The sequence below is a fragment of the Taudactylus pleione genome, unplaced genomic scaffold (genome assembly GCF_031769625.1).
Source record: "Taudactylus pleione unplaced genomic scaffold, aTauple2 ptg000095l, whole genome shotgun sequence".
NCBI classification, from domain to species: Eukaryota; Metazoa; Chordata; class Amphibia; order Anura; family Myobatrachidae; genus Taudactylus; species Taudactylus pleione.
Genome location: NW_028284497.1, coordinates 12,925,344 through 12,953,195, shown reverse-complemented (window position 1 = coordinate 12,953,195; position 27,852 = coordinate 12,925,344). Strand labels below are relative to the sequence as shown.

General features: G+C 43.8%; 1 protein-coding gene across 1 annotated transcript; it reads left to right on the top strand.

Annotated features, from left to right (window-relative positions):
• Nucleotides 1-2,763: 2,763 nt before the first annotated feature.
• On the top strand, nt 2,764-24,139 carry NRL (neural retina leucine zipper). The gene is made up of 3 exons (XM_088470231.1): nt 2,764-2,874; nt 10,368-10,799; nt 22,671-24,139. Exons 2-3 carry the CDS (start codon nt 10,368-10,370, stop codon nt 23,046-23,048), a joined length of 810 nt encoding a protein of 269 aa, XP_088326357.1. The 5' UTR covers nt 2,764-2,874; the 3' UTR covers nt 23,049-24,139.
• Nucleotides 24,140-27,852: the final 3,713 nt, after the last annotated feature.

Genomic DNA, 27,852 nt, shown 5'->3' with positions numbered 1-27,852 from the left:
ATCAGGGAGGCATCTGATTGGCTCCAAATTTATTCTGACCCCAAACATACAGCCAATATTTCTTCAGTGTAAAGAAGAACAAGGAGTACTGGAAGTGATGATATGGCCCCCCACAGAGCCCGGATCTCAACATCATCGAGTCTGTCTGGGATTACATGAAGAGACAGAAGGATTTGAGCAAGCCTACATCCACAGAGGATCTGTGGTTAGTTTTCCAAGATATTTGGAACAACCTCCCTTCCAAGTTCCTTCAAAAACTGTGTGCAAGTGTACCTAGAAGAATTGATGCTGTTTTGAAAGCAAAAGGTGGTCACACCAAATATTGATTTGATCTAGATTTCTCTTCTGTTCATTCACTTTGCATTTTGTTAATCAAATAACAATAAACCATTAACAATTCTATTTTTGAAAGCACTTTTGCTTTGCAGCATTTTTTCCACATCTGCCTACAACTTTTGCACAGTACTCTGTGTATAGAGAGAGAAAGAGAAAGCACTGCAGAGGAGACTGCTGCTGCAAGCAGTATCCCCTTGCAGCCCAGCACCCAGCAGCGTATGCTGGACTGCTTAGCTGCCCTTTGCACAGAGCCCAGGTGGGGCTGGAGCAGTCAGACAGTCCAGGGGAACTGTAGTCAGAGTAAAACAGGCAGGGTGGCCAGGTTCAGACCTGAAGGATGCAGGGAGATCCCTAAACCCACAGACACGAACCTTGTGGAGCTGTGGCAGCCAGCTAAGCCAGGCCAGAGGCTGTGTTACCCTGCAGGAAGCAGGGCTGAGACTGAAATTGTGAGTTGGCCAGAAGGCCATTCCAGACCTGCATGTGGCTGAAGGGAGCTACCAGGATTTGGACATTTAATGTGAGAAATACTTTGCATTTACAGATTAGCTGTGTACTGTTAGTAAGGGCTCAAGAAGTGAGTTAGCTGCCCTGAGCTAACTCATTTGTTATTTAGTTTCCTGATTATGCTGACATTAAAGTACTTTTCATTTATTTTACCTGGAAAAGCTGCATGGGCCCTCATTTGAGCACTAAACACTGTACCACTGACGCCCATCTACAGAGCTAAATACCCCAAGTCATTACAATATATACCTGTAATAACATATATATCTGTATTTATTAAAAGCTATTTATATAGTTCACTTTACAGAGAATATTTAACCATTAACTAGCCTTGTGGATCTTAAAATTTATAGTCTCTATCACACAGACACAAACACTAGGGTTATATTTTTCTGTCAGAAGTCAAGTAACCTCCCAGTATGGTTTTGAAGTGTGGGAGGAAGCCAGAGCTCCTGAAGGAACCCTATGGATAACACACAAGCTCCACACAGAAAGTGCGTTAGAGAGTGATTCTGAGGTGGAAGCAGCTTTTGTCGCAGCTGCTACTGCGTCTGTATGGTAATGCCATGGCAGATGAGTGTCCTATTAAGACGCCCACCAGCCACGATGTGGGCACAAAGGTGCACCATCAATCAGACATCGGCCGCACCATTAAACATTCGTGCAACACTATGGTAGCTCAGAATGTCTATTGGTATGTGGGCGACAGTGCCAGTGAAACTGCATATTCTGACGCAGTCTCTGACACCGATAGGCCCCCAAAAACCTGCCGCCATTAGCCACTCCTCCAGTCATTGTTCAGGAACACCTTTCGGAATTGCATGGATCTCCAAGCAATTCCGATCTGTGTCCTCTGGCAGTAACTGTCAGGACATATGCACAGTGTGTCTTGGATGCATTCGCAGAAGTAAAACATTGTGGGGCAGCCAGGCAGTTTTGCTCCCAGCATGACAAAAAAACGGGATGTACTGCATGACCACACTCCTGGAAAGCAAGGCCCACTCCCAAGCTCCCCAATGTTGGGAGGGATGATGTATTTATATATGTATTTATGTATGTATGTATCTATCTACCTATCTAATATCTGCTATTTCTATCTATGTTTTCTTTCTATTGCTGGGCATACACTGTCAGATAGAATACCTGTCTAACTGAAAAGCTGAAACCATCAGATATCGTGGCCACACAATGTGAGATATTACACAGTGTATGGCCACAATATCTGGGTTCCTCTCCTGGGGAGGAAACCTTTCCCTGCTCCTCCCTTGTGAAATAACGAGAAATGTCAGGCGGTCGGCCGCGAAACTGCATAGTCATACACTGTCAGATGCGGGCAACCAATTACCGGATCTTGCAGACATGCTGCACTATTTCAGCATGTTCAACAAACCGATAATTAGTGGTCAGTAGCGGCGATACACTGTACAATTATCAATTATACAATTATATCCGCAGATATCCGGCCCAGTGTATGTCCAGCATAACTATCAATCTATCTATCTAGCTATCACATATCTATTTATCTATATAAATGTCTGTCTCATGTCTAGCTATTTCACTTGCTATCTTTCACATATCTCTCTCTCTGTCTGTCAATTTCATATCTATCTATCTGTCATTTTGAATGGGCAATGACAGCACCAGATTTTTCACTTCCCTCTTGCACTGTACTTTCTGCCCCTCCACCCTTCTGTAGCTACCTTATTGGAGAGATTGAGCCCTGGCTCTGACAGATCCAACACTCTGTGAATAATTTTCCAGCACCCCCTCCCTCTCCAGTGCCCTCTGCCCTCTCCCTCCCCATCTATCCCTCTGCAGCCGCTATTGGAGAGCCCATAATGAGATAAGTGTGAGCTCACAGGCCCGCTATTTAACCCCTGCACCTAGGGCACAAGCAGCAGACAGTCAGTTGGGAGGCACAAGGGCAGGGAGATTGACACACAGGGGCAGAGCAGGCTTTGCCCGGGACTTGCATGGGGATCTGTGAGAAGGGTGAGGACAGGAAGAGCTGACCACAGTGTTACACTCAGAGTAAGTTAGACACCTGTCTGTCTTCTGGACTTTGTCACTTTCTGTACTTCACTTACTGTCACCCTTTTGTGTGGCACAGGTGCAGTCTGTCTTTGCCTCACACTTGCTTACTGTCAGATACTACTTTACACAGATTGTTTTAATGCTTGAGATAAAGGTATCCACTGATAACTGTGGAGTATAATGAAATCTGCTTTGTAATTGACAGCAATCTCAACCTTTAAATTGATGATTAGATTATTTTTCGCAAGTTGCAATAATAAAACCCAGCCATAAAGTCTTCCCCCTCCCCTATTCTACCGTATTCATCAGGGGTTTGACTAATTCCCATATAAATAAGGATTGCAAGGCAACACGTGAAAAACTGATTTATCTTGCTGTAGTATTCTATTAATTTGCCTATGAAATACTGCTGGTGCTATATATGCTATGCATCTTTTATTTGCATTCCTTCATATCTGTCTTGTGGAGAATGATAAACTCATTGCTATAGATAGACAGAAAATAAATATGCATAATTCAATACATGTATATATAGTTCAATGCATAGTATAACCTGAATATTATCTATATGCACTTTCAAAAGGGATCTAAGTTGGAACAGAAATATGAATGTGTCATATAGCTTATATTTAATGTGTGATTTATAGTTTTGCTACATGTGAGCAATAAGTATAAGATATAGCATGGTGCATGTACAGAACTCCCAATGGTAATAGAGTAAAGTAAACTGCAGGAGACATACTGTAATGAAGGTAAAGCCCCATACACACTGGGCGATGTGTGTACTGAGGGATGTCGGACGCGGCGGGCCCCGTGGGGGTGCCGGCATCAGTAAGTGCATACACACGTGCCGATGCGGGCAACGACGGCGGGGGGGAGCCGGGCCATGCTGCATTCGGCAGCATGGCATTGCTAACGATATCCCCAGATTGAACTGCATGTACAGACGACTCGGGATATCGTTAACAACCCACGGGAGCGCGCATCATTCATCGCATAGTGCATACACACTGGACGAATTGAACGATATATCGATCAAAGATGTTACCATTCATATCGTTCAAAAAATCGTCCAGTGTGTACGGGCTTAACTGCAGTGACAGGGCTGCTTTTAATGCACGAAGAGAGAGTATTTGTCCATTTCCAGTCAGACCCTGTTTTCCATCTGGTATTTGTGTTTAGTATAGTTTTGTGGGGGACTTTTAGGGCCCTCTGCAATCTGAGCTTAGCTTTTTTCAATTTGCGTGTTATTGGAGCTCATACAGAGGGACTGCTTCACTATTTTCAACACAGAGCATAGTTGCTACATGTCCCTATTATTCATCGACCAAAGGCCCATATAATTTCAATAATTTTATATAGACTATACAATTTTTATGATCTATTTCTGGTGTTTATAAGTTAATGTTTATAACAAGCGAGTATATTAAATTTGAAAATTACATTATATAACTATGTTTAGTGAACATGGCTCAATAAGGGTTTTGTATACTTATATGCGCTTATAGTCTGCATCTTGCATAGTGCACTAAGATTCATCTGTGGAAAAGAAAAGTGTCCCTGAAAGCTGTATGAAAACATTAGTACTGCTTTGCTGGCAGCTGAAGTGAGACGACATGAGTACAGCTGCCCTAAGACTTTACAGCAATATTCTGGGCTCCTACAGAGATTAGGGTGTACTATATGTAAAATGTTATTTTCTCTTTTCTTTTAGGCTTTCATTTTATGGGAATGATTCTTCCTACTAAAGCTAGGCCAAAAGACGTACAATATGAAAAGTGTTTACTTTCGATTTATCATAAAAATAGATAAAAATTTCATAATATTCAACGGAACGTTTTGCTTAGTAGATATGTTTTTCTGCTAGTCCATTAAAATTTGCAGTCTGAAAAATACTTCCCAGCAACAGTGTGGACTTTTGCCCCTGATCTGAGGCTCTTCTTTACCCTGCCCCCTCCTGTCTGTCACAGATTCTCTACCATCAAACTATATCTAAACACTTGGACTGAGGTGTGCAGTCTTCCTCCCATCAGATACCTACAGAGAAGTTAATGGCTTATTGCCAGTCTGTTCCTATCAACAATACACAGTCTACGGTTGACATACAAAGTATCAACTTCCCTATCTTTACTATGTACTTTTCACCATTTCATTTTTTTTATAGATATATCAATATGTATTTTTTCTTCTTTATTTTTTATCCCCTTATTAACCAACCTCTTCTCTACGCAAAGTGGGTTGTACTATATCCTTTGGTACAGTATGGGATAAGTATGGGAACTGTCAGACAGTATCATTCAACTCGGAGTACTAAATCCGGGATAAGACGGAGCTCAGAGACAGAATTAACTGCACGTTATGGGACAAGTGAGGTCTTCAGATATATATCCTGTGTGATCGGTGGATAACCTCAGACCCTGGGGAGAATGCTGCCACTGTACACAGATGTTTCTATAATGGAATTGTTCCTTAAATACCTAGGGGGTAGATGTACTAAGCCTTGGAGAGAGATAAAGTTCTAACCAATCAGCTCTTAATGGTCATTTTTCAAACACACACTAACTTGACAGTTAGGAGCTGATTGGTCGATAATTTATCTCTCCACTTTCTCTCTCCAAGGTTTGATACATCTCCCCTAGGGTTTGAAATATGACAGTTAGGAGCTGATTGGTTGGTACTTTATATCTCTCCACTTTATCTCTCGTCAAGGCTTAGTACATATCCCCCCTAGGCCTAATACCTATACAATACAATTAAAACTATCTTGGTGTGCTGGGGTACAGTGTGCACTTTGGTGCCCTACATTTAATTGTGAGACAAATCAGTAATATGTCCTCATAAAATCATTCAGATGTTGTTCATCATAGCGCTCATGTAGTGTAAGACGTACATCTGTTTTGTGTACAAAATTAGCAATTTCATATTTCTCATGTACACCAAAATATGTATACATTTATATACATATTATCTATTTCTTGCGGGTGCTGGACAGCTGGTGCAACACGATACAATGATGGTGATGACAATCAGTGGCAGTAGCCACTTCCATTTGTCCAATTACATTTTGGACACTCCCACTGATAGTACTTAATTCATTAGTGTGTCTGCTATATTATATGAAGTTGTGTCCTTCTAGTCACTTTACATTACTTTATCGATATTCCCATTTGATCTTTAAAGGGGAAAACAACAGATGTTTGTAATTAATTATATGCTATGGGCCAAATTCAATTAGCGGTGATAATATAAGCGGTGATAAAATCAAATGATTTCGCCGGCGAAATCAGCTAATTATTGCATGCACCTCCCGTTTTCGCCAAAAATAATGCGAAAACGGGTAGATGCGATAAAAAAAACAGGCGAAAATAGTCGAAAAAGTCAGGAAATGCAGGAAATTGTGTTTGTACCCCAAAAAATGGCTGACGTACGTCGGAAATTAATTTAGAAGTATATTATTTCCCTTAATAAAGGTATTTAGGGTACTTAAATTGCATCTGTTGGCGGTAATTTGCGTATTTGAAAAACTAATTTTTTTTCCCCAGGAAATTACTGTTCCACGTGAATTGGGGGTACGTTAGAATGGGTGCAAGTATATTTTCGTGTTGTAAAAGCGCACTTTTAAAAACCGAACAAAAAACGCCTGCTGCAACCACATGTGATGTGCAGTACTGTGCAACTCAAATGCAAATTCAGCAGGAGGTGTCTGTAGGAAGTAGACATCTCCTTGCTGCATCTGCGCCCTGAGTGCAGCATCCAGAGACGCTGCCTCGGATCACCATCACAACCATCAATCTCGATGGTTGCGCCTTTGGCCAGGCAGCTTAAGCTGAGACATACTAAACTTGGCCAGTTCCTGGAAGCCTGTGAGGCAAGGAAATATGCATCCACTGTGGCAGACCCTGGCCTCGCCCCTCATGGAAAATGGGGGCGACATGCCATTTTCAGTAACGCTGGCCAGCCACTCCGCCTCCAAACGCCGCCCCCCCAAATTATCTGAGATATTCTCTCTTGCATATATGACACTTTATCTCATTATTATATTGTGTACAGTTAGGGTAATGCAAAAGCCAATCTACATGTCTAACATTATATCAAGTCCTTTTTTTCTCTCTGAAAAAAAGTATCAATACTCATCAAGTTACAAGTTAATACAAGATTTATAGTATCTTCCAGTGGTGGATTTTGCCCTCGCAGCTCCCCCAGCAAACTCCACCACCTCAGTGTAGTCCGTGCAGTCCGTGACTGCACTGGCTACATTGTAACTGACAGTGGCTTCCTATTGGAAGTGCCACCTGCCAGTCAAATATACAACAGGCAGCCCCAGGAGGAGGTGTCTCCTCTCCCTGGGACTGCCAGTCCGGGCTGCTATTAGCAGAGAGCGGCTTCCAGGAGGAAGCCGCTACTCTGCCTTTCCGCCAGCCCTAACTGGCTCCTTGGGGCTGCAGCCCTTTGGAAGCCGATGGTGACATGAGCATGCGTGGCTCCCCGTCAATAGTGCGCATGTGCCTGCCCCAGCTCCTGACAGATCGATTGGGACCCAGCCTGGAGGAGGCAGGAGCTGGTGGTGAGTGACCCTGCCGTTTTTAGCGGCGGCAGCCCCCCCTCATCAAAGAGGGAAGGAGCCGCCGCTGGTATCTTCCATACACTAGCCTTCAGACACTTATTTTATTAATTTCTAATTATTTCATAGATTTCTTACTGTTTCTGGAACTATTTATACTAACAATTAAAAATGTAAAAAGTGCCCATACTGTTCAGCTCCATCAGAAAAAAATCACTCTACAGTATATACTGTATCTATGCTTTCTCTATACTATTGTGTATACTAAGTATACACAGTTAATACTCCTAAACCTGGCCCATTTGCTACTGATATACAGATATACACATCTTGACATGAGTTCCATGGATCTCAGGTTCAGGATGCAAATGTGTCCAATGCTATATAAACTTTTGTATTGATTTATTACCTAAAAACAAAGTTGCACCTGGTGCTATGCTGCAGTCTCTGGCCAGGATCACACCAAAGCTGTGCTCACCTAGTTATGTGACTTTAGAGAATAAACTGCCATTTTATTTGACCTCCTTTAGGCCCCTATTTACTACAATCCACATTTAGAATGTGATTGTATTTTGATATTTTCGACTAAATTGCGAATTGAGGAAGTATCTTTTTGAAATATTACTTGGATGTACTAACATCTACATGCAGGGACAGAGCTTGTGATAAAGCTCTGTCCATGCGAATCCTCTCCACACACTTCTCATGGTATTTTTCACAAAAATACCATGGTGTCTGTGCATGCACTGCCAGCTACTGCTACCCCCCCCTGCACCACCCTTCCCCCCAGTGACCCACCCCTCCCCTATATAAACCACAAAGCTGGTCACAGGGGGCTGGCATAAAACGCACAGTCAGTTTGTAATGCAAAGATACCTCTTTCTGGGCTAAGACTTGAAGTTTAAGCATGGTTTCATACACCGCTGCTCAAGCCCCACTACTCATTTCTAAGGCATGTCATCACTGTGTGAGCACTACACACCACTTTCTACAGTGCCGCAGTGACCGGTACTTACTGATGTGTATCGACTAGCGACATGTTGTACAAACTCCAAGCTGCACAGCAGTGCCGACATTTCCACAAGTGTGCGACATAAAACTCACAGTAGGTTTGTAATCCAAAGACACCTCTTTCTGGGCTGAGATTTGTGGTTCAGTGATGATTTTATACAGCGCTGCTAAAACCCCACTTCTAATTTCTAAGGCATGCCATCACTGTTTGAGTGCCGGCACATCACTGCTGAAAATAGACTGCCGTGCAAAATTACTACAGTACAGTATACTGTATTAAAGACACTCTTCTGTACTGTACAGTATGTGATTGGCCCACCTGTCAGGGCTTCCTGTTCTATGGTATTCTGTAGTGCCATATCCATCCACTGCTGTATTAGTCACAACTGAACTTTTAATAAGTGGAGCACTGGCCACCCAGCGGTGAAGATATGTATTGCATGCCGTGGATATTGTCAAGTCTCACTGCGCCTTACCGTGCCATGCCACGCTATTCTCATGCCGCGACTTAAAAGCCTGTATAGTATAGTGGCATGAGCAAAGATGTAGCAGGACACATCTGTATCTGGAAGACTTTCTGCCCTGGTGCTATGTCCATGTGGATTATTAGCATTATAGTTATATAGTCTTTGTCTAGGCTTTGCCTGCTTGAAATTACTTAGAACTTTAAACTATTATTTAACAGTTTTTCATGGCTCATATTGCATTGCAACAAACTGATAAGCTCAGCACTTTGAGGCTGATTTGTTAAAAGGAATTCTAAAGGGTTCCTATATATATATATATATATATATATATATATATATATATCATCCATTGATGTTGTATAGGAAGAACCTATCATCTATATACACTCATTTTGTAATATGAACCGTATGCATTTCTTAGCAGCCAGTGATGTCCCTGAGGCACCGTATGACAATAATTTATGAGGCCTAATATATTTCTGCTATACATATATACATTTTAGTAAAGTTTTGAGTAGTTGCATTCTCATGAATATTAGGCAGCCCACAAAATAGCCTCTATTGTGAGTGGGAGACATATGAAGTGTAATATGGTATATGAAGGAGGGAAGGGATGCGCTAATCCACTATCATCTGATTAGGGTTATTGCAGCTCGGCGTAAGTGAGGGCACTACAAATCCTCACTGTTTGTAAACATACAAGTGGTAAGGGGGGGAGAGATAACACCTAGCGCATATAACACCCTAGTTCCGGTATACAACGGAAAGACATAAAACATAACAAACAAACATAGATAGTGTGCTTGCCTTGAGCAATACGCTTAATAGCATTTTACTTGCTCTGTCTTTCCGTTGTATACCGGTATTAGCATAAACAATATTGTGGATACTATTGCATACGGTTTGCTGTCCTTTTTATACAGTAATTATTAATATATAGGCATTTATAGTGTCTCAACCCTTGGCATTAGATTAATATTTATAATGTTAAGTATTTTTGTATACACTAGTGTATTATTCTATTATTCTAACCTTTATTAAATCGCTATAATCCCGTAAATAAAATATTATTTATTATATACATCTATCTTTGTATGTATTTATTTATATAGATCTATCTATACATTTTATATGATATTTATTGACTACATCGCAGGAGACACCCTCTGTAGTGCTGCAACACATATGTAAATTGATTGAATTTTGATCGGTATAATTCCTTAGTCTATTGTCTGATTAACTAGGGTGTTATATGCGCTAGGTGTTACCTCTCTCCCCCTTACCACTTATATGAAGTGTAATGCTTTGTTAAATTCTGAGTGTCCAGTTTCCAGATTCTCAGTATAACACTGTTAACACTGATACTTTCTTATTATTTCTAACAATAATACAAAACATATTTTCCTGATTATTACATTTTCACTACAATTTCATTCCCTTTTCATCCACAGATGGCACTCTCAGACCTTCCCAGCACCCCCTTGGCTCTTGAATATCTCAATGACTTTGACCTGATGAAGTTTGAGGTTAAGAGAGAGCCCCCCGAACCAAGATCTACCCGTCTGGCCCCTCCTCCATCTCTGGGCTCTACACCATGCAGCAGTGTACCACCATCACCAACATTCAGTGACACCCCTGAATCAGCAGGACCACCTCGCCCCAGTCTAGAAGAGCTCTATTGGATGGCAGCACTACAGCAGCAGATGGGTGGGGAAGGACTACCACTAACCCCAGAAGATGCTGTGGAAGTGTTGATGGGTGGTGGAGCACCTTCTCTGCAAGGGATGGAGGGGGGTTACAGGACTGGGGGGCAGCACCCTCACAACACTCATGTTGCTGGTTACTTGCTTAGTCCTGAAGATATAAATGTACAGCAGCACCAGGTAAAGTAGTAATAAAAATGAAAAACAAAGCTAAGAGGATAAATTGTGCTCAAGATCTAAAAGTCTTGTTGTGCATCTTTATATTGTCACTGACACAAAGCTAGGATGTTTAGCCCAAGACTTTGATGTCAGCAAGACAAGTTCATTATTTGCTGTTCCTATAGCTCATGAAGTGGCCCTGTATTGTTAGAGGTTGTATGGACAAGTTGTTACTGTTTACAGTACTGTGATTATGTAGCATGCAAGAACATACGTGTGTGACACTGTGTGTGTGACAGGATTTGTCAGTACAGTTATATCCATAAAGCCGGACATGCCACTGATCACTTAATCTGATAATAATAAGAGACTGAAATGAGGAAAGGCAGAGATGAAGTTAATGAGTCCTAATAAATAGAAAAACTTTCAAGTTTAACATAAACAGCTTTTGGCTGTATATAGTTTTTTTTATTTAAATACTTCTTTTTCTAAAGTGCTTATTTTGAAAACTATAAATGTTTTGTATACTTGGATTCTTAAAAAGACACATTTTCCTTTTTATTTGGACAAGTATGGTTTGATAAGTAATACCAATAAAAACAGATTAGCTGTTAGATAACAATGTGTAAGCACGGACTTACTAATACGTGATATATACAGTATATTGTGACACAGTTAGGTTAGGGGGTCCCTCTTCCTTACACACACACACAGCAGCAGGGAAGCAGCACACCAGTCTGGATGCAAGTACAAGCTGGTCGGCGCCAGTCTTTATTGTACAATGTCAGAAATATAAAGAAAACATAAATATAAATCCTAGCCCTGTCGGGCCTAATGCCCTCACCAGCAACAAAGGCACAGCACAACACTCACAGTTAGGTTTTCAAGTGTCTCTGAGCAAACTCCCTGTCTGCTCTCCCAGGTGAGACAATCAGCTCTCAACACACTAGGCTTATATTGGCCACTCTCAGGTGGAAACCCTAACAAGCCTGTTACCAGGCTAAGAGAACCAAAACCTGGAGTGGCCGTGGGTGGAGCCCTCCCTCTCCTCTCACCCACAACCCCCAGGTCCCAAACCGGCTTTTCAAAAAGCCGAGACTCAAGCCTGCTACACTGCAGACTTTCTCCTGGGGATTTAAAACACATAAGACAGGAATCTGGGATAAATGTCCCTGTCACAGACCACTTTACCAGTGATCCTATCACATATCCCCCCCCCTTTGTTTCGACCTATGGGGCGGAACAACTGAAGCCCCCAAACAATGAACGCGTGACAACGCGTCTGCTTTAGACAACAGGCCCCCTGCCTGTGTTCCACTGAAAATGTAAAAGTTTGTAACGCCAAGAACCATCTCGTAATTCTCGCATTACTGTCCTTATTTTCGGACATCCACTTCAAAGGGGCATGATCAGTGATCAATTTGAACTTTCTCTAACCAAGTAGTACCTGAGAGCCTCTAACGCCCACTTTATGGCCAACGCCTCCTTCTCCACTGTGGCATCGGATAGGCATCGAATTTTGAACCACTGTTCAACTTTCAGAAGTCATTGCAGAAATGCACACTCCCGTCGGGCTTTGGAATCAACACAATGGGACTTGACCATTCACTATGTGATTCTTCAATAACCCCTATCTCTAGCATATTTTTTATTTCTTTCGACAGTACTGTTCTATCTTTCCAGGGCTTTAACAGATTTATATGGTATATCTGTTCCGGCTTTCTTTTCCCCAGCTGGTACACTTTGTAATTGACCTGTCCCACTCTTTCTAAGATTTCAAAGGGCCCTTGCCATTTAGCCAAAAGTTTATTTTTCCCGTGGGAACCAATACTAACACTCTGTCCCCAGGAGCAAAGCTGCGTAACCGAGCATTGCGGTTATATACCCTCTGCTGTGCCTGTTCCAGGTGCTCTCTCACTATCGGCACCTCTATAATAGGCAATGGAACTAGTGGACCCTTAAAATGTGGTCTGGGAGCATAATACTGACACTCAGGGCAGGATGCGCAAACGTTAGATACCTCTTTATGGAGCCCGGGCCAGAAAAACCTCTGCACTATTCGCTCAGTGGTTTTCTCTACCCCTAGATGGCCTGCACCCCCATGGGCCAGATCCAACACTGTTCTTCTGTAGGCTTTGGGAACTATTAGTTGTTCCACAATATCTTCCCCCTTCTTAGTCACCTGATATAACAAATCCTGACACATTACCATGTGGGGATAGGACAAAGGACTATCAGGGTCTACGGGTTTACCATCAACTACTTTTACATTCTTCCTGGCTTTTACCAAAGTAGGGTCATTCAACTGCTCCATGGCAAAGACCTCTCTTCTGACCTCTAAATCAGGCAGATGATCAACTGGCCCAACAACACGTCCCACCTCAATGGGAGGCACATCAGTTGGCGGGCCACCGTCACGCTCCGCATTCTCTAGTTCGCCAATCATAGTAGAAAAAGGGAGTACCTCTGACTCAGGAGAAACTCCCTCCTCCACTACATCGACAACCTTCTCAAATGGATCGGGGTTGTTCACTTCTGGAACAAAACGGCTTTCCCACATCTTCCAGAAGTGAGCAAAGTCTCTCCCCAATATTGCATCGCACATCAGACCATGCACCAAACCCACAGAAACTATAGCCGAACCACATGGTGTCTCGATGTTCACCTCGGCAGTAACATAATATCGAGTATCCCCATGTATGCAGGTCACACCAACAGTTTTCCCTGTATGCCTCAAGGGGTTCACCAGCTCAGCTTTTATAAGTGTCACCAACCTACCAGAGTCTAACAGTGCCTCTACTCGGTTGCCATCTACAGTGAGTACACACATGTGCTTATCAGTCTCAGCCTGCCGGTCAGCTGTACAGGCTGTCTGTGCAAAGAAAGACCCCCTGCGGTAGACATGAGCAGTATCACATTGCATAGGTTCAGTTGTAAGTGAACAATTAGCGAAAATATGGCCGAAGTCACCACACCGGAAACACTGAATCATATTAATGTCTAGTCGTTTACGGGGCAAGAACCTTCCTGGCCTGGCAGGCCTGTCTCCAGGTTCTACACCCTCAGTCTTAGGTACATCCCACCGCCCAGCACCCTTCTCCCCTGGAACAGTCTTACCAGTGTCGGTGGGAGTTTGCCGGGGCGCCATCGGGGCTTGGTGGGGCATACTCCTCAGCTCCTCAGCCGCCACGTACCTCTCCACTAGCTCGACCAACTGGTCCACGGTCTTAGGGTCTGCATGGCTCACCCACTTGCGCAGAGTTGCGGGTAATGATCGCAGGTCCTGGTCCATCACGACCCTTTCCACGATCTGTGGTCCCGTCAGCATCTCGGGCTGTAGCCATTTTGAGGACAGATGGACAAGGTCATGCATCTGTGAACGTGGAGGCTTGTCCATATGGAACTCCCAGCGGTGGACCCGTTGGGCACGAACAAAGGTGGTGACTCCCAAGCGAGTTAGGATCTCCTGTTTTAGTTTTTTATAGTCCTTGGCATCAGCCAGGCATAAGTCGAAATATGCTTTTTGTGGCTCCCCAGACAAAAAAGGTGCCACCAGACTTGCCCACTGCTCCTGGGGCCAACTCTCCCTTTTGGCCGTTCTTTCAAATGCGGCGAGATAGGCCTCCACATCATCGCCCGAAGTCATCTTTTGGAGGAAGTGACTGGCTTGTACGGAGTGAGTGATGGTGGGAGGACCAGTATTAACATCTCTGGGCCGGGCGACCAGGTGCTGTACCACCTCTCTTATGGCCTGGCTGTTTTCCGCTAAGGCCTGGCGGGTTTCCTCAATGGCGACCTGTTGAAGTCTGTTAGTCTCCTGCTGAGCTCTGGTAAATTCCTGCTGAGCTCTGGTAGATTCCTGCTGAAGTTTGTTTGTCTCCTGCTGAGCTGCTGTAGCTTGAAGCAAGGCCTTAATAATGTCCTCCATTTTGTCCTGGGGTGTAGGTTGGAAGCTGAACCTTGCCTCTCTGAGCATTGGCTGACGCCTCCTCTATGGGACTCCAAGGACACAGTGTTATTTCCACACTCACAAATTGGGTGTCTGTCCCTTTAATTTTTAAATGGAAAGTTTTCCTCTTGCTGCAACTTCAGTGTGTGTGGTTGCCCGCATTCTCCACCATATTGTGAAACAGTTAGGTTAGGGGGTCCCTCTCCTGGGTAGAGGACTCCTTCCTTACACACACACACAGCAGCAGGGAAGCAGCACACCAGTCTGGATGCAAGTACAAGCTGGTCGGCGCCAGTCTTTATTGTACAATGTCAGAAATATAAAGAAAACATAAACATAAATCCTAGCCCTGTCGGGGCACTAACTTCACAGGTAGCTCCCTCACTACCAGAACCTGGCAGGGCCTAATGCCCTCACCAGCAACAAAGGCACAGCACAACACTCACAGTTAGGTTTTCAAGTGTCTCTGAGCAAACTCCCTGTCTGCTCTCCCAGGTGAGACAATCAGCCCTAAACACACTAGGCTTATATTGGCCACTCTCAGGTGGAAACCCTAACAAGCCTGTTACCAGGCTAAGAGAACCAAAACCTGGAGTGGCCGTGGGTGGAACCCTCCCTCTCCTCTCACCCACAACCCCCAGGTCCCAAACCGGCTTTTCAAAAAGCCGAGACTCAAGCCTGCTACACTGCAGACTTTCTCCTGGGGATTTAAAACACATAAGACAGGAATCTGGGATAAATGTCCCTGTCACAGACCACTTTACCAGTGATCCTATCACAATATATATATATATATATATATATATATTGTGATATATATATTAGGGGTGAGCGGGTTCGGTTTTACTCGGATCTTTTTATTGGCTATCGCCGAACACGTGTTTTGGGTAGCGAATGAAATCGAGCCGAAATTGCGGTAAAGTGGCAATCAGAATCGAGTAAAACCGAGTAAAACCGAACCCGCTCACCCCTAAAATATATATATATATATATATATATATATATATACATACAATACTGTGCAAAAGTTTTAGGCAGGTGTGGAAAAATTGCAGCAAAGTAAGGTGCTTTAAAAAATAAAAGTATTAATAGTTTATTTCTATCAATTAGCAAAATGCAAAGTGGAGAGAAATCTAAATCAAATCAATATTTGGTGTGACCACTCTTTTCCTTTGACACAGCATCAATTCTTCTAGGTACACTTGCACAAAGTCAGGGATTTTGTAGGATAATAGTCAGGTGTATGATTAACCATTCATACCAAACAGGTGATAATGATTATCATTTTCATATGTAGGTTGAAACACAGTCATTAACTTGAAACAGAAACAGCTGTGTAGGATGCTTAAAACTGGGTGAGGAACAGCCAAACTCTGCTACAAAGGTGAGGTTGCGGTAGACAGTTTCATGTCACAGGTCATACACCATGGCAAGACAGAGCACAGCAACAAGACACAAGGTAGTTATACTGCATCAGCAAGGTCTCTCCCAGGCAAAAATTTTAAAGCAGACTGGGTTTCAAGATGAGCTGTTCAAGCCCTTTTGAAGAAGCACAAAGAAACGGGCAACGTTCAGGACCATAGACGCAGTGGTCGGCCAAGGAAACTTATACCCCTTTTCCACCTAAATTCCGGGTCTGACCCGGAGTTGGAACAAAGTTCCTGTCCGGATCAGACCCGGAATTTTGCCGGCGCCGACTCTGGATATTCCCGAGTCAGCGCCGCTCACAACGCAGTCGGGTCTGCATAGACCCGGCTTTTGCGGAGCGAAAGTGGTCGCTTGGAGATGACGTCATCTCCAAGCGCCACTGAAGCCGGACCAATCGGCCAGCTAGCAGCGCACTCCAGGTCATCGTGATCCGGAGTGCGCTGTTCTCACAGCAGGGTTTCACGGGCTGCGCCCGTGTTAAACCCTGCTAGTTACCTGGGTTGCTAGTTACCTCGACCCGGCGATCCAACCCTCTCCCCTTTTACACCAGGGAGCTGCCCGGGTTAACCCTTCAAAAACCCGGGTTTTAGCTCCAGTGTAAAAGGGGTATAAGTGAATCAGATGAAAGACACATCATGCTTTTTTCATTCGAAATTGGAAGATGTTCAGCAGTGCCATCAGCTCAGAACTGGCAGAAACCAGTGAGATCTAGGTCTACTGTTCGGAGTAGTCTGGCCTGAAGTGGTCTTCATGGAAGAATTGTGACCAAAAAGCCATATCTTTGACGTGGAAACAAGGCCAAGCGACTCAACTATGCATGAAAACATAGGACTGGGGAGCAGAAAAATGGCAGCAGGTGCTCTGGACTAATGAGTCAAAATTTTAAATATTTGGCTGTTACAGAAGACAGTTTGTTTGCCGAAGGGCTGGAGAGTGGTACAATAATGAGTGTATGCAGGCAACAGTGAAGCATGGTGGAGGTTCCTTGCAAGTTTGGGGCTGCATTTCAGCAAATGGAGTTGGGGATTTGGGTCAGGATTAATGATGTCCTCAATGCTGAGAAATGCAGGTAGGTACTTATCCATCATGCAATACCATCAGGGAGGCGTCTGAGTTGCTCCAAATTTATTCTGCAGCAGGACAACAACCCCAAACATGCAGCCAATGTCAAGAACTATCTTCAACGTAAAGAAGAACAAGGAGTCCTGGAAGTGATGATATGCAGTGGCGTCCCTCCCTGCTTGGACACCCGCTGCGGGGAGGGTTGTAGTGCGCGCGCTTCGGCCTCGCGGGCCGACTGCCCCCGGGGACCATTCTGTTTGCAGTGCTGACTCTCTCAATGTGTCAGGAGCCGAGTGCTGCACATAATGCTACAGTGCAGCATCCAGCTCCTGTCACTGTGGAGGAGTCAACACTTTGGTGTCACCCCTCGGCGGGTGACACCCTGGTACGGCCCGCATCCCCTTTGTGATGCCAGTGATGATATGGCCCCCACATAGCCCTGATCTCAACATCATCGAGTCTGTCTGGGATTACAGGAAGACACAGAAGGATTTGAGCAAGCCTACATCCACAGAAGATCATTGGAACAACCTCTCTGTCGAGTACCTTCAAAAACAGTGTACAAGTGTACCTAGACGAATTGATGCTGTTTTGAAGGCAAAGAGTGGTCACACCAAATATTGATTTAGATTTATCTTCTGTCCATCCACTTTACATTTTGTTAATTGATAAAAATAAACTATTAAAACTTCTATTTTTTTAAAGCATCTTACTTTGCAGCATTTTTTCCACACCTGCCTAAAACTTTTGCACAGTATAAATACTATAGCAAATAGGACGGCACTCCAGGTCTTGTATCAAAGTAGAAAATTGTATTTAAATCATCCAAAAATCAAGTTGAGGTTTGCGTGCTACAGACCGCACCTTTGTCAGGAAAAATATACATGGCAAATGAGACAAATCCTACATCCTGGGATGATTTAAATACACTTTCTTTCTACTTTGATACAAGACTTAGAGTGCAGTCCCTATTTGCCATAGTGTATGTTTGGAGTGCAATCTCACTTCATTGGATCAGGATACCCTGGCTAATTGCAAGTACTTTTATTGAGTGCCGGACATGTAGGATTTATATATATAAAACACTCTGCTGTATAAATTAACTTACATGAGCCCGTTGTCTGCTGCTGAGTTGGCACCGAATACCGATGTGTGATATACATATAGATGCAAGTGAGCGGCACTCAGGGAAACAAAAAAACACATTACCACAGTCTCCAGATAAACTGTCAACGTTTCAATGTGATTAACATTTTCGTCAGGACAACAGATACAAAGTAACTCACCACTTGAATGTGCTCCCCCCTCATCACTGCTACACGCCGCCTGCAGCGGGACCAACTAATGTTAATCACATTGAAAAGTTGACAGTTTATCTGGAGACTGTGGTAATGTGTTTCTCTTGTATCCCTGGGTGCCATTCACTTGCATATATATATATATATATATATATATATATATAAGGTGCAAAGTTTACACTAAGCCAGATGATCCCAAACTTCGCCATTACAGTCCACGTTTTAAGGATATCCATGCTTGAGTACAGGTGACTTAATTAGTACCTCAGTCAATTTAATTTAACCATCTGGACTCAAACATGGATATCCTGAAAAACCTGGACTGTAATGGCAGAGTTTGTGAACTCTGCACTAAGCCGAAACAACCAAAAGACACTTGCTTTCATTGTCTAACTTTCACTAGATAGATAAAATGTAATTGCTGACTGGTTGCTGTAAGTAAACAAGTAATTCTGTATTGGCTTGTGTTCAGACTGCAATCATTCTATTTTCCAATTTTGACTGAGGCTGACTGATTGGATGCTTTATATACAAGGTAACCATATACATAATTAATATCTACTTGTAAAAATGTATGTAAAAAATAATGGTACCAGGGGCAGTCTAACAATAAATACTTTTAAGCCCAATTGGCGCTAAGCAGCAGTGTAGGCTCTGGGCAAAGCAATGCACTGAGCCCCTACCTACCCATTCACGTGAATAAAAATGTAAACAATAAAATTACACCTTTTTATCTATTGGTACTTTCAACAAAATCATTGTTTAAACATATAAAAATGTATATAGAGCGAGGATTACAGACGCCACCATCCTCTTCTTTTCTTCAGCTCGTAGTGCAGTTCCTGCTCTTCACTGCAGCTGTGATTAAAGTAGGGAGTGGCCCTGAGAGAGTGTGGCCCAGGGGGACATACTCCCCTGTGACCCGCAGTGACGTGCGGTGAGGTCAATGGCTGGGGAGGCACACATGGAGATGGGTCTGAGTGCTGGGAGCCTGTCTCACCCCCTACTTGATTTAACTCTCCCCTCATTACACTAAGCTTCAGTGTCCATTGATTCTCCTACCTGCATCACTGTGTCTTCTCTTGCTGCTGCTGACTGAGCTTCTTGGTCACATGACACATCCAAGGTGTCCATCAGTGCTCAAGGCAGGCCCCGATACTCAGAGGCATGCCTCTATTAGCTCTCTTTCTGTGCAGTTTACTGCCCATGGTGTGGCCCCTCCCGCAGATCTGCTAGCAGTGTCTGACTATACAGAAGCAAGGCTGAGCTGTTGCTGCCTTATCTCTCGTCTCCCTGGAGTCCCTGGGAGCTCTACAAAGCTGGTGAGTGTTAACTATAAAAATGATTACAATAAACAAAGAAGATGTTTATAACTTTATAAATATCTTTTTTGTTTTAATATAACAATTTTATATCAAATCTCAGGAGTATGACAGAGGAGGCTCTGCCTCCCCTGACTGCATGTCCCTGGTGCTCGGCAATTTAATCCGACTCTGTGTCTGCTGGCTGGTAGGCATGTAGAGAATGCTGCCTGGCCTCTCTGCTTGTGTGTAATTCACAATCAGAACGGCCAAGGAGCATCTTTCTTTGCCTGCCTCTTAGTCGGCTGCCCCATGCAGTGAGACTACCCCTGCCTGAAAGCCCTATAATAGTGGGGCCCTGGGCAGCTGCCCAGTGTGCCCATATGTTAATATGGCCCTGGTTGTACAGTATGTTTCAGTTGCAGTTCTTTTGTAGCCTACAGTTCTCATGAAATACTCGCCCTTATTACTATATTAAAAATCAGGACATACCAAACAGTCCCCTTCTTGTCATATTTATCACAAAACAGGACTTTTAAGGTTGCAAACTGTTTGAGAATATTGCAATGCTTAATAGCCACTGCTTTTCTTACATTATAACCTGAGTACTGTCTTTGTAAGTATTAGCTACACCTTTATTGAAATAATATTAAATAAAACCACTTAAGGTTAGATACCTAAACTTATAGTATAAAGTATGCCAACTCATTATTCCTCCCGTTTCTCCCATCACCCACTGCGGGGGGAGCTGGAAGGAGGAGCTCATGAGTGAGCTCCAGCCGCCTCCCTCCGTGGACTCAGCAGCCAATGAGAGTCTGCCTGATTCTCATTGACTGCTATAACAAAGACACTGCCGCCGCTGGCGTGTTTGTTACTGTGTAGAGCGGACCGCTGTCACTGCGGTCTGCACTACACTTAAATACTGTAGGGCCTGGGGGACACTGGCGCGGGTGCAGCGGCTATGGGCCCCTGCACCACAGCGGGCCCCGGTGCACTGAGTCCTCCTAGCCAGTCAGTCAGGAAGCTCTTTAGTGGTCACTCATGGCAGAGGAAGTGGGTGAGGGATTCTTACCTACTTTTTTTCATCTCTCTGGGAAAAGCCCAGAGAGGAGATGCAGCTTGCTATTTTGGGGGCAGGCTCTGACATCATTAGGCCCCATCTGTCACTGCAAAATGCAGTGATTTGCAGGTCCATGTAGAGGCAGATGGGCTAAGTAATGCATTTTCACTTCATTTTAGCCCCGTTCCCTCCATACAAACCATTGATTCCCATTTTTATATATCCCCTTTTCTGCCCTTTACACTAGGGGTGGGATGTGGGGGGATGTAGTCTGGAAGCCGACGGTCTAAATGCCGACCACCAGCCTCCAGACTCTCTAATCCCGGCGTGGTACTAATGACAAGCGTTGAAAACTCGACACCTGTCATTAGACCTATGTCGGAAGACAGACGCCCGGCATACCGAACAAAGGTAAGCCGGGCGTGAACAGCCGTGGGTGGGAGGGATAGGTTTAGGGCTCCCGGGGGGACTTAGGGTTAGGCACCCCCCGGGGGGGTTAGGTTTAGGCTAGGGGAAGGGGGGGTTAGGGTTAGGCACCCCCGGGGGGAGGTTATGGTTAGGCCCACTCCCGGGGGACTTAGGTTTAGGCAGCGGGGAAGGGGGGGTTAGGGTTAGGCACCCCTAAGGGAGAGTTAGGGGGTAGAATTAGGTTAGCGATACTTAACTTAGGGACGATCCGGATCTTCACCCTTGCCGGGCTGCCGCTGTCGTGATTTCAACCGCCGGCCATGCGGGCCAGTGGTAAAACCTACTACACTCGATGTGGGTGCGGGGTGCTACTCGAAAAATCAGAAGTCTCCTGCTACTTCTAGGAGAGTAGGCAAGTATGGGGTGGGGATTATGCTTAGAACATGTATGCTGAGAAGCATGATGTTCAAATACATCTCTGCTCACAACATCTTATGTCATGAGACTATGGTGACTACTTGGTACTGTAAACTGTAAATCAATAATAGCAGCTAAGAAAGCAAAGATATATAGGGGTATACATTTACTAATTCGAAATGTGGCAACTTTAAAAGTGCAGTAATAGTTAATGCAAAACAAGCCTGATTTTACATTTACTATTATTGCCCTTTTAAATATTTTAGGGGAAGGGGGCCTTCAGCAAAATCGGTAGAAATTGTGAGTTTTAAAAATCTATTGCTTATTAAATATAGTGAGGGCCCCATTTATTAATGAACCATAATACCAGTGGCCTATTTCTTTTAGTATCACAGTGATACACAGGAATATGCCACTGGTATTCATCATTACTTACCCCACTGGTGAGGTCCAACGTTGTCTCCCTCGTCATCGACGTCCTATGCTTAGCTGCTGGCAGCCTGTCGTTGCCAGCGACCGGCTTCTGTGTCATGCGCATGTGTGATTGTCAGTCTGCGCACGTGCATGACTGTTTCACTCGGCGGGGACTCGGCAGTGCCTGGAAGGCTTCATTGATGCCTGAAAGGTTGCTGCCGGATCTCCATTGCTGGCAATGGGGCCCGATAGAGTGATGCAGTGACAAACAGCAGTAATCTTAGATTACCGCTGTTTGTTGAATACAGGAAGGATGGCATTACCCCTTTAGCGAGTGCTAAATGTGTTATGTATCGTTGTTTTGTGTTATAAAATATGATATACTAATATAATACATAATAGTTGTAATTTTTTGACAGTACAATTTATTATTTTTTGAAAAAGAAGTTAGTTTCCAGGCTTCATAGATCATGTTAAAGTACACAGATATTTATCACTTACTTGTTGCTTTATATCAGCAGTTGCCTTGTGTAACACTCTGCTCTCCTCCTACAGCTCTCCCCCTTGTCTGAAAGATTCTCTGATGAACAATTGGTTGGAATGTCTGTGCGGGAATTAAATCGCCAGCTCCGTGGTTTCAGTAAAGAGGAAGCATTGCGACTGAAGCAGCGCAGACGCACACTGAAGAATAGAGGCTATGCCCAGTCCTGCCGGTACAAGCGGGTGCAGCAGCGTCATGTCCTGGAGACCGAGAAGTGTCAGCTCTCTCGCCAGCTTCAGCAGCTCCAGCAGGAGGTGGCCCGTGTGACCCGAGAGAGGGATGGTTGGAGAGCCCGATATGAGAAACTACTGAATGCAACAGGAGGGGGTTCTGGGGCAGATGTGCTAACTGCAGGGGGAGACACTGGGCCTGGAGCTGAGCTCTTCCTGTGATGCTCATATGAAAAGACTGAGCCAAAAATCAAAAGGCGTTACCATTATGCAGGAGACACACCTGATGGAACATAACATTATCCTTAAAAAAACCTTAATATGCAACATAATCCCCCTATAAAGGTTTATTCATCCCATCACATCTCAGAAGAGAACATTTGCAATGGTTCTGTAGGGCCAAATTAACAATGGGGTGGATCCTACATCCCCTGGCCTCCACAAAAAAAGGCCCATCAGTGATAACATGCTGATGACCAGTTGGCCACAATTCATAAGTATTAAAATTGTATTTCTGTTTTCCTCACAAAATTATAGTTTGTTTATTTTTAATATTTGAGAAGACATTGGATATGATAGTGTACAGCATGTACACGCCCACATGGCACTGCCCACACCCACACAGCACTGGTCACAGCCCCTCTGCTATTTTCAATAGGCCCTTGATCATTCTTAGCCCCAGGCCCATGTGGCCTTTAATCCAGCTTCTGTAGTTCTGGTTTCAACATATTTGTTCCTTCCCACAGCTGATATATTAGGTCCCCTTTAATACGCCATGAAACCAGCAACAAAGGACTGATATTGGTTTCTGTAGTGCTTCTCATCTAATTTATTCCTTGGGGTGTCGGTGCCACTAATTACTTATTTTAGACTCACCACTTTTAAACAGCTATTCATTTCTTACCCCACAAAATAAGTAATGAGACCTCTACCTAAAGCATAGTGATAAGTGAGCATGATACAGTTATCCAGGACTGGCTGAGCCTGTCTTGTTTAGGGTCTGTCTCTCCTCCTTCTCTACCATTCTCCCCATCTAAGGGAGCTGTAGACATTTCTGGTTTTATTTGAACAAAACATTAAATTATTGAATTTTTTATGTGTGTGATTGTGTGTAGATAAGATACACCACTTTGCAGGTTCCTCTCCCTGTGCTTAGGGGCAAAGCTAGTGTGCTGCTAGGCAGACTTGGCTGTGTGTTGTGAAAAGATTTAAGAGTTGTTTTTTTCCTTCCAATATTGTTATTAATATTATTTTGTATTCTAAAAAGTGATAAAGGAAAAAAATATCTATTTAAAAATAGGAAAATAAAATAAGCAGAGTTTTTACAGCAGAATCACGTGTAACTGATTTATTGCTGTGTTGTTATGTACTTGATACAGAATATTTGATTTCCATGTAGTGCTAGCTACACTGTAATATCTACAGTATGACATGTACTTAAAAGATAACTTCACGCAAAACTGAAAATTCGGCTTTTAGTGGATTTCCAAAATGACAAACTATTTATTGTGTTGTAATACACCATATGTGCGAGCTTCCTCTGTGTACCTGAGGGGCATGGTATGTTTGCCTTCCCTCCAGCCCACTTCTGAAACTCACAGGACATCTCACAATCTGTATCTAGGTCATTCAGTACCTGTTTCATTCACACATTCTCTCAAACCACAATAGCTCATGTACGTTTACCATAATTGCCTTCAGTTGTGCTTGACACCAGACAATTATCTGGGTGTTTCTGCTAGTTACTTTCTCACAGGTCTTCTAGCAGCTGTATCTAGCCTGGTATTCCGACCGACGGGATGCAGACTACAAGTTAATGATGTACACTCCCCTTCATAGGCCACCTGACGCCAGGTACAATGCTTCATCCTTATACCACTACCTTTTATTACACAGCTTTCACTTACTAACACCCCTTTCACACAAACAGCAAAGACCCGGGTTTTTTGCCGTGAGTGCACATCGACCCAGGTTGCTATATGTGACTAGAAATGACCCGGGTCAAAGTCCGAGGTCTACAACTCTGTTTTGTACCAGGGTCGGACTGAGACCCGGGAAATTGCCGGGTTGATAGAGCTGTGTGTTTCCCGAGTCTTATATCTGAAAGGGTATAGCAGACATATTTTCTGCACAGGTTTGCTTTAAAAGGTATTTATTTTATATGTCACCATCTTTATACCCCCACCCTTACTAGTTTTGAATCAGTTAGGAATAAGTACTCTAATACCCCTTTTCCACCTAAATTCCGGGTCTGACCCGGAGTTGGAACAAAGTTCCTATCCGGATAAGACCCGGAATTTTGCCGGCGCCGACTCGGGATATTCCCGAGTCAGCGCCGCTCACACCGCAGTCGGGTCTGCATAGACCCGGCTTTTGCGGAGTGAAAGTGGTCGCTTGGAGATGACGTCATCTCCAAGCGCCACTGAAGCCGGACCAATCGGCCGGCTAGCTGCGCACTCCAGGTCATCGTGACCCGGAGTGCGCTGTTCTCACAGCAGGGTTTCACGGGCTACGCCCGTGTTAAACCCTGTTAGTTACCTGGGTTGGATTGCCGGGTCACTCGACCCAGCGATCCAACTCTCTCCCCTTTTACACCAGGGAGCTGCCCGGGTAAACCCTTCAAAAACCCGGGTTTTAGCTCCGGTGTAAAAGGGGTATTAGTATAGCCACCAATCATTGCTACTGTTACTGTTCCTCATTGGACATCAAGGACTTTTCTATTAGTGGTGTTACATTTGAACTACTATTGTGTTACAGTTTCAACTTTGATACTATTAAATGTTCTACTGCATATGCTGGGTTTTATGCTGTATCTTTCCCTCACTACAGATGACTTAATGGTTCAATTTTCTATTTTGTCTGCTTACATAGAGATGTTAGGATTATATATATATATATATATATATATATATATACCATAGACAAAAGAACGGACGGTTTCATATGTCCCATTAAGGCTTCTTAGACATGATCTGAAATTTCACAAAACCTATTGAATTTCTGCCACTGAAACTAAAAGAAGCAATGAAATTCCGATCATTACGGCTGACGCCTTAATGGATGTGTTCCTCACGCAATACGGATATGGTATGCCATCACAAAAAAACAAACAAACTATGACCTGGCCAAACCCTTTTAGCAACCTAGTGTAAAGTTTTTATCCTGTGTGTCATATGAGCTCTTTCCTTTGGCTTGCGCATTTACTAACTTTGCATTTAGGTGCAAATTTGCATTTAACCATAGCAATCAGCCAGCAATTAGCTGTGATCTGTTTGTTGCAAAATAGTCAGTGAAAATTAGTTACTGCAGACCAGCAGCACAAACACACCTGTTTTTATAGATCTATGAGTAATGCTGGGCATACACGCTACAATTATCTGTCAGATATCTGTCCAATCTGGTAATGTACGGGAGCCAATGACAATCAACCTTATGGTCTTAAACACTGAAAAATTGACAAAAATGATTGTTCAAATAGGTTAAATTCATTTGATTTAAGCAATTTGTCTGAATTACAATTTTTGTCTGTTTTTCAGTGTTTGTGAGCAAATGGACGATTGTCATTTGCTCCCATACATTACTAGATTTTCATTGCAACCAGCCAGATTGGACAGATATCTGACAGATAATTGGGTAGTGTATGCCCAGCATAAGGATAGTTGCTTCTGCAAGAGTTCTACATTTTCAATTTATTTTGTGGTGAGCTGGGAGAATTGGGACTTTCCTTACACATTGCCAGTTCTTGCAATCCTGCAAGAGTCTTGCTCACTTATATTTTAGTGCCAGCTTCAAACACCAAGTCGGTGTCCAAATTTCCACCTGCGAGGTGGATAGTCACTTTTGCACAAAAAGAAGTGTGTTGTGTGGGACTAATTGATTGCTATGGTTTTCTGTGAAAACAATATTAGTAAGTGGAAGGAAATTCCTCATTAGGCAGGAAACATTACTTTGATTTCATAAACTACACTAGAGAAAAGTCAGAATTCGATTGTTTACTTTGCTCACATCGCATTTGTTCACATGATTAAATAAACTCCAGTGACATATGGACAAGCAGGAGATGAAGATTAAAACCATCTGTGCGTCTGTGCTGCCCTCCCTTTGCGCCAGTGTATGCGCAGTGTAGACTTTGGCACTGTGCCATAGCCTACTGTGTGTACGCAAATCTCTGGGGAAATGGTGCCAGTGCCACTTACTCAATGATTTCCCTACTGCGCATGCGGATATCTCTAGGAAAGAACATCAACTCCAATTTCCTGGGCATTTCTAAAGCGGCAGCCACAAGGTAAGTATATTCAATGGGTGCAGGGCACGTGGTGTGGGCCCAGCTTTAATCAGGGGCCCATGCGCACTGCACACCCTTTACCTTTTATAAATACTCCAGTGTCCTCTTTAAATACAAGTAAAATGTGTGAAGAGGACTTCCAGTAGGCGGGTCATCGCGGTGGACGCATTTAGCAAGGGCACCCTCACCTCCTCTCACCAAACCACTTTCATCGAGCTACCACGCTTTATTTTCAGCTAGCCCTTGATGCTTGAAGGTTAGGGGATAGTTGCTGGCAAGTGTCAACTCTATCGATCAACCGGTAGAGCTTCTGTATATCCAATCCTCAGCTCTTTTGGGAACATTTGGTGCGGTTACCATCTTGGACTGTAGCCTACCGCCTTTCCACTATTCTCCCCAGGATCTCTGCTTTCCCCTTCGGTCTCTTAGCAGGTCCACCCTTCAACCTCTGTGGGACATCACTGGGGGATTCCTCTTTCTGCTTTGGTCGGGAGCCCACTCTTCTATCCCACTGATCAGCATATCCAGCTCTTGGTGATCACCACCTACAACCTGTGCCTACCTGCTACTGCATCCTGTGTGGGACCCTGGGACTCCTCTGCTTTCTCCTTGCCACTTGGCATGCAACTTTCACTGGCTTCCTCCGAAAATCACAAGTTCTTCCTACTGAGCGATCTCCGTCAGCCTCACTCTCATCTCTCACACCCTTTTTCTCTTGTTCTCACACTCTCTCATATGTCT

Excerpts from the sequence above, each read along its gene's own strand:
- NRL (XM_088470231.1), top strand. The coding sequence starts at position 10,368 with ATGGCACTCTCAGACCTTCCCAGCACCCCCTTGGCTCTTGAATATCTC. Across the intron at positions 10,800-22,670 it reads TAAATGTACAGCAGCACCAG|CTCTCCCCCTTGTCTGAAAG; the intron begins GTAAAGTAGTAA and ends CTCCTCCTACAG.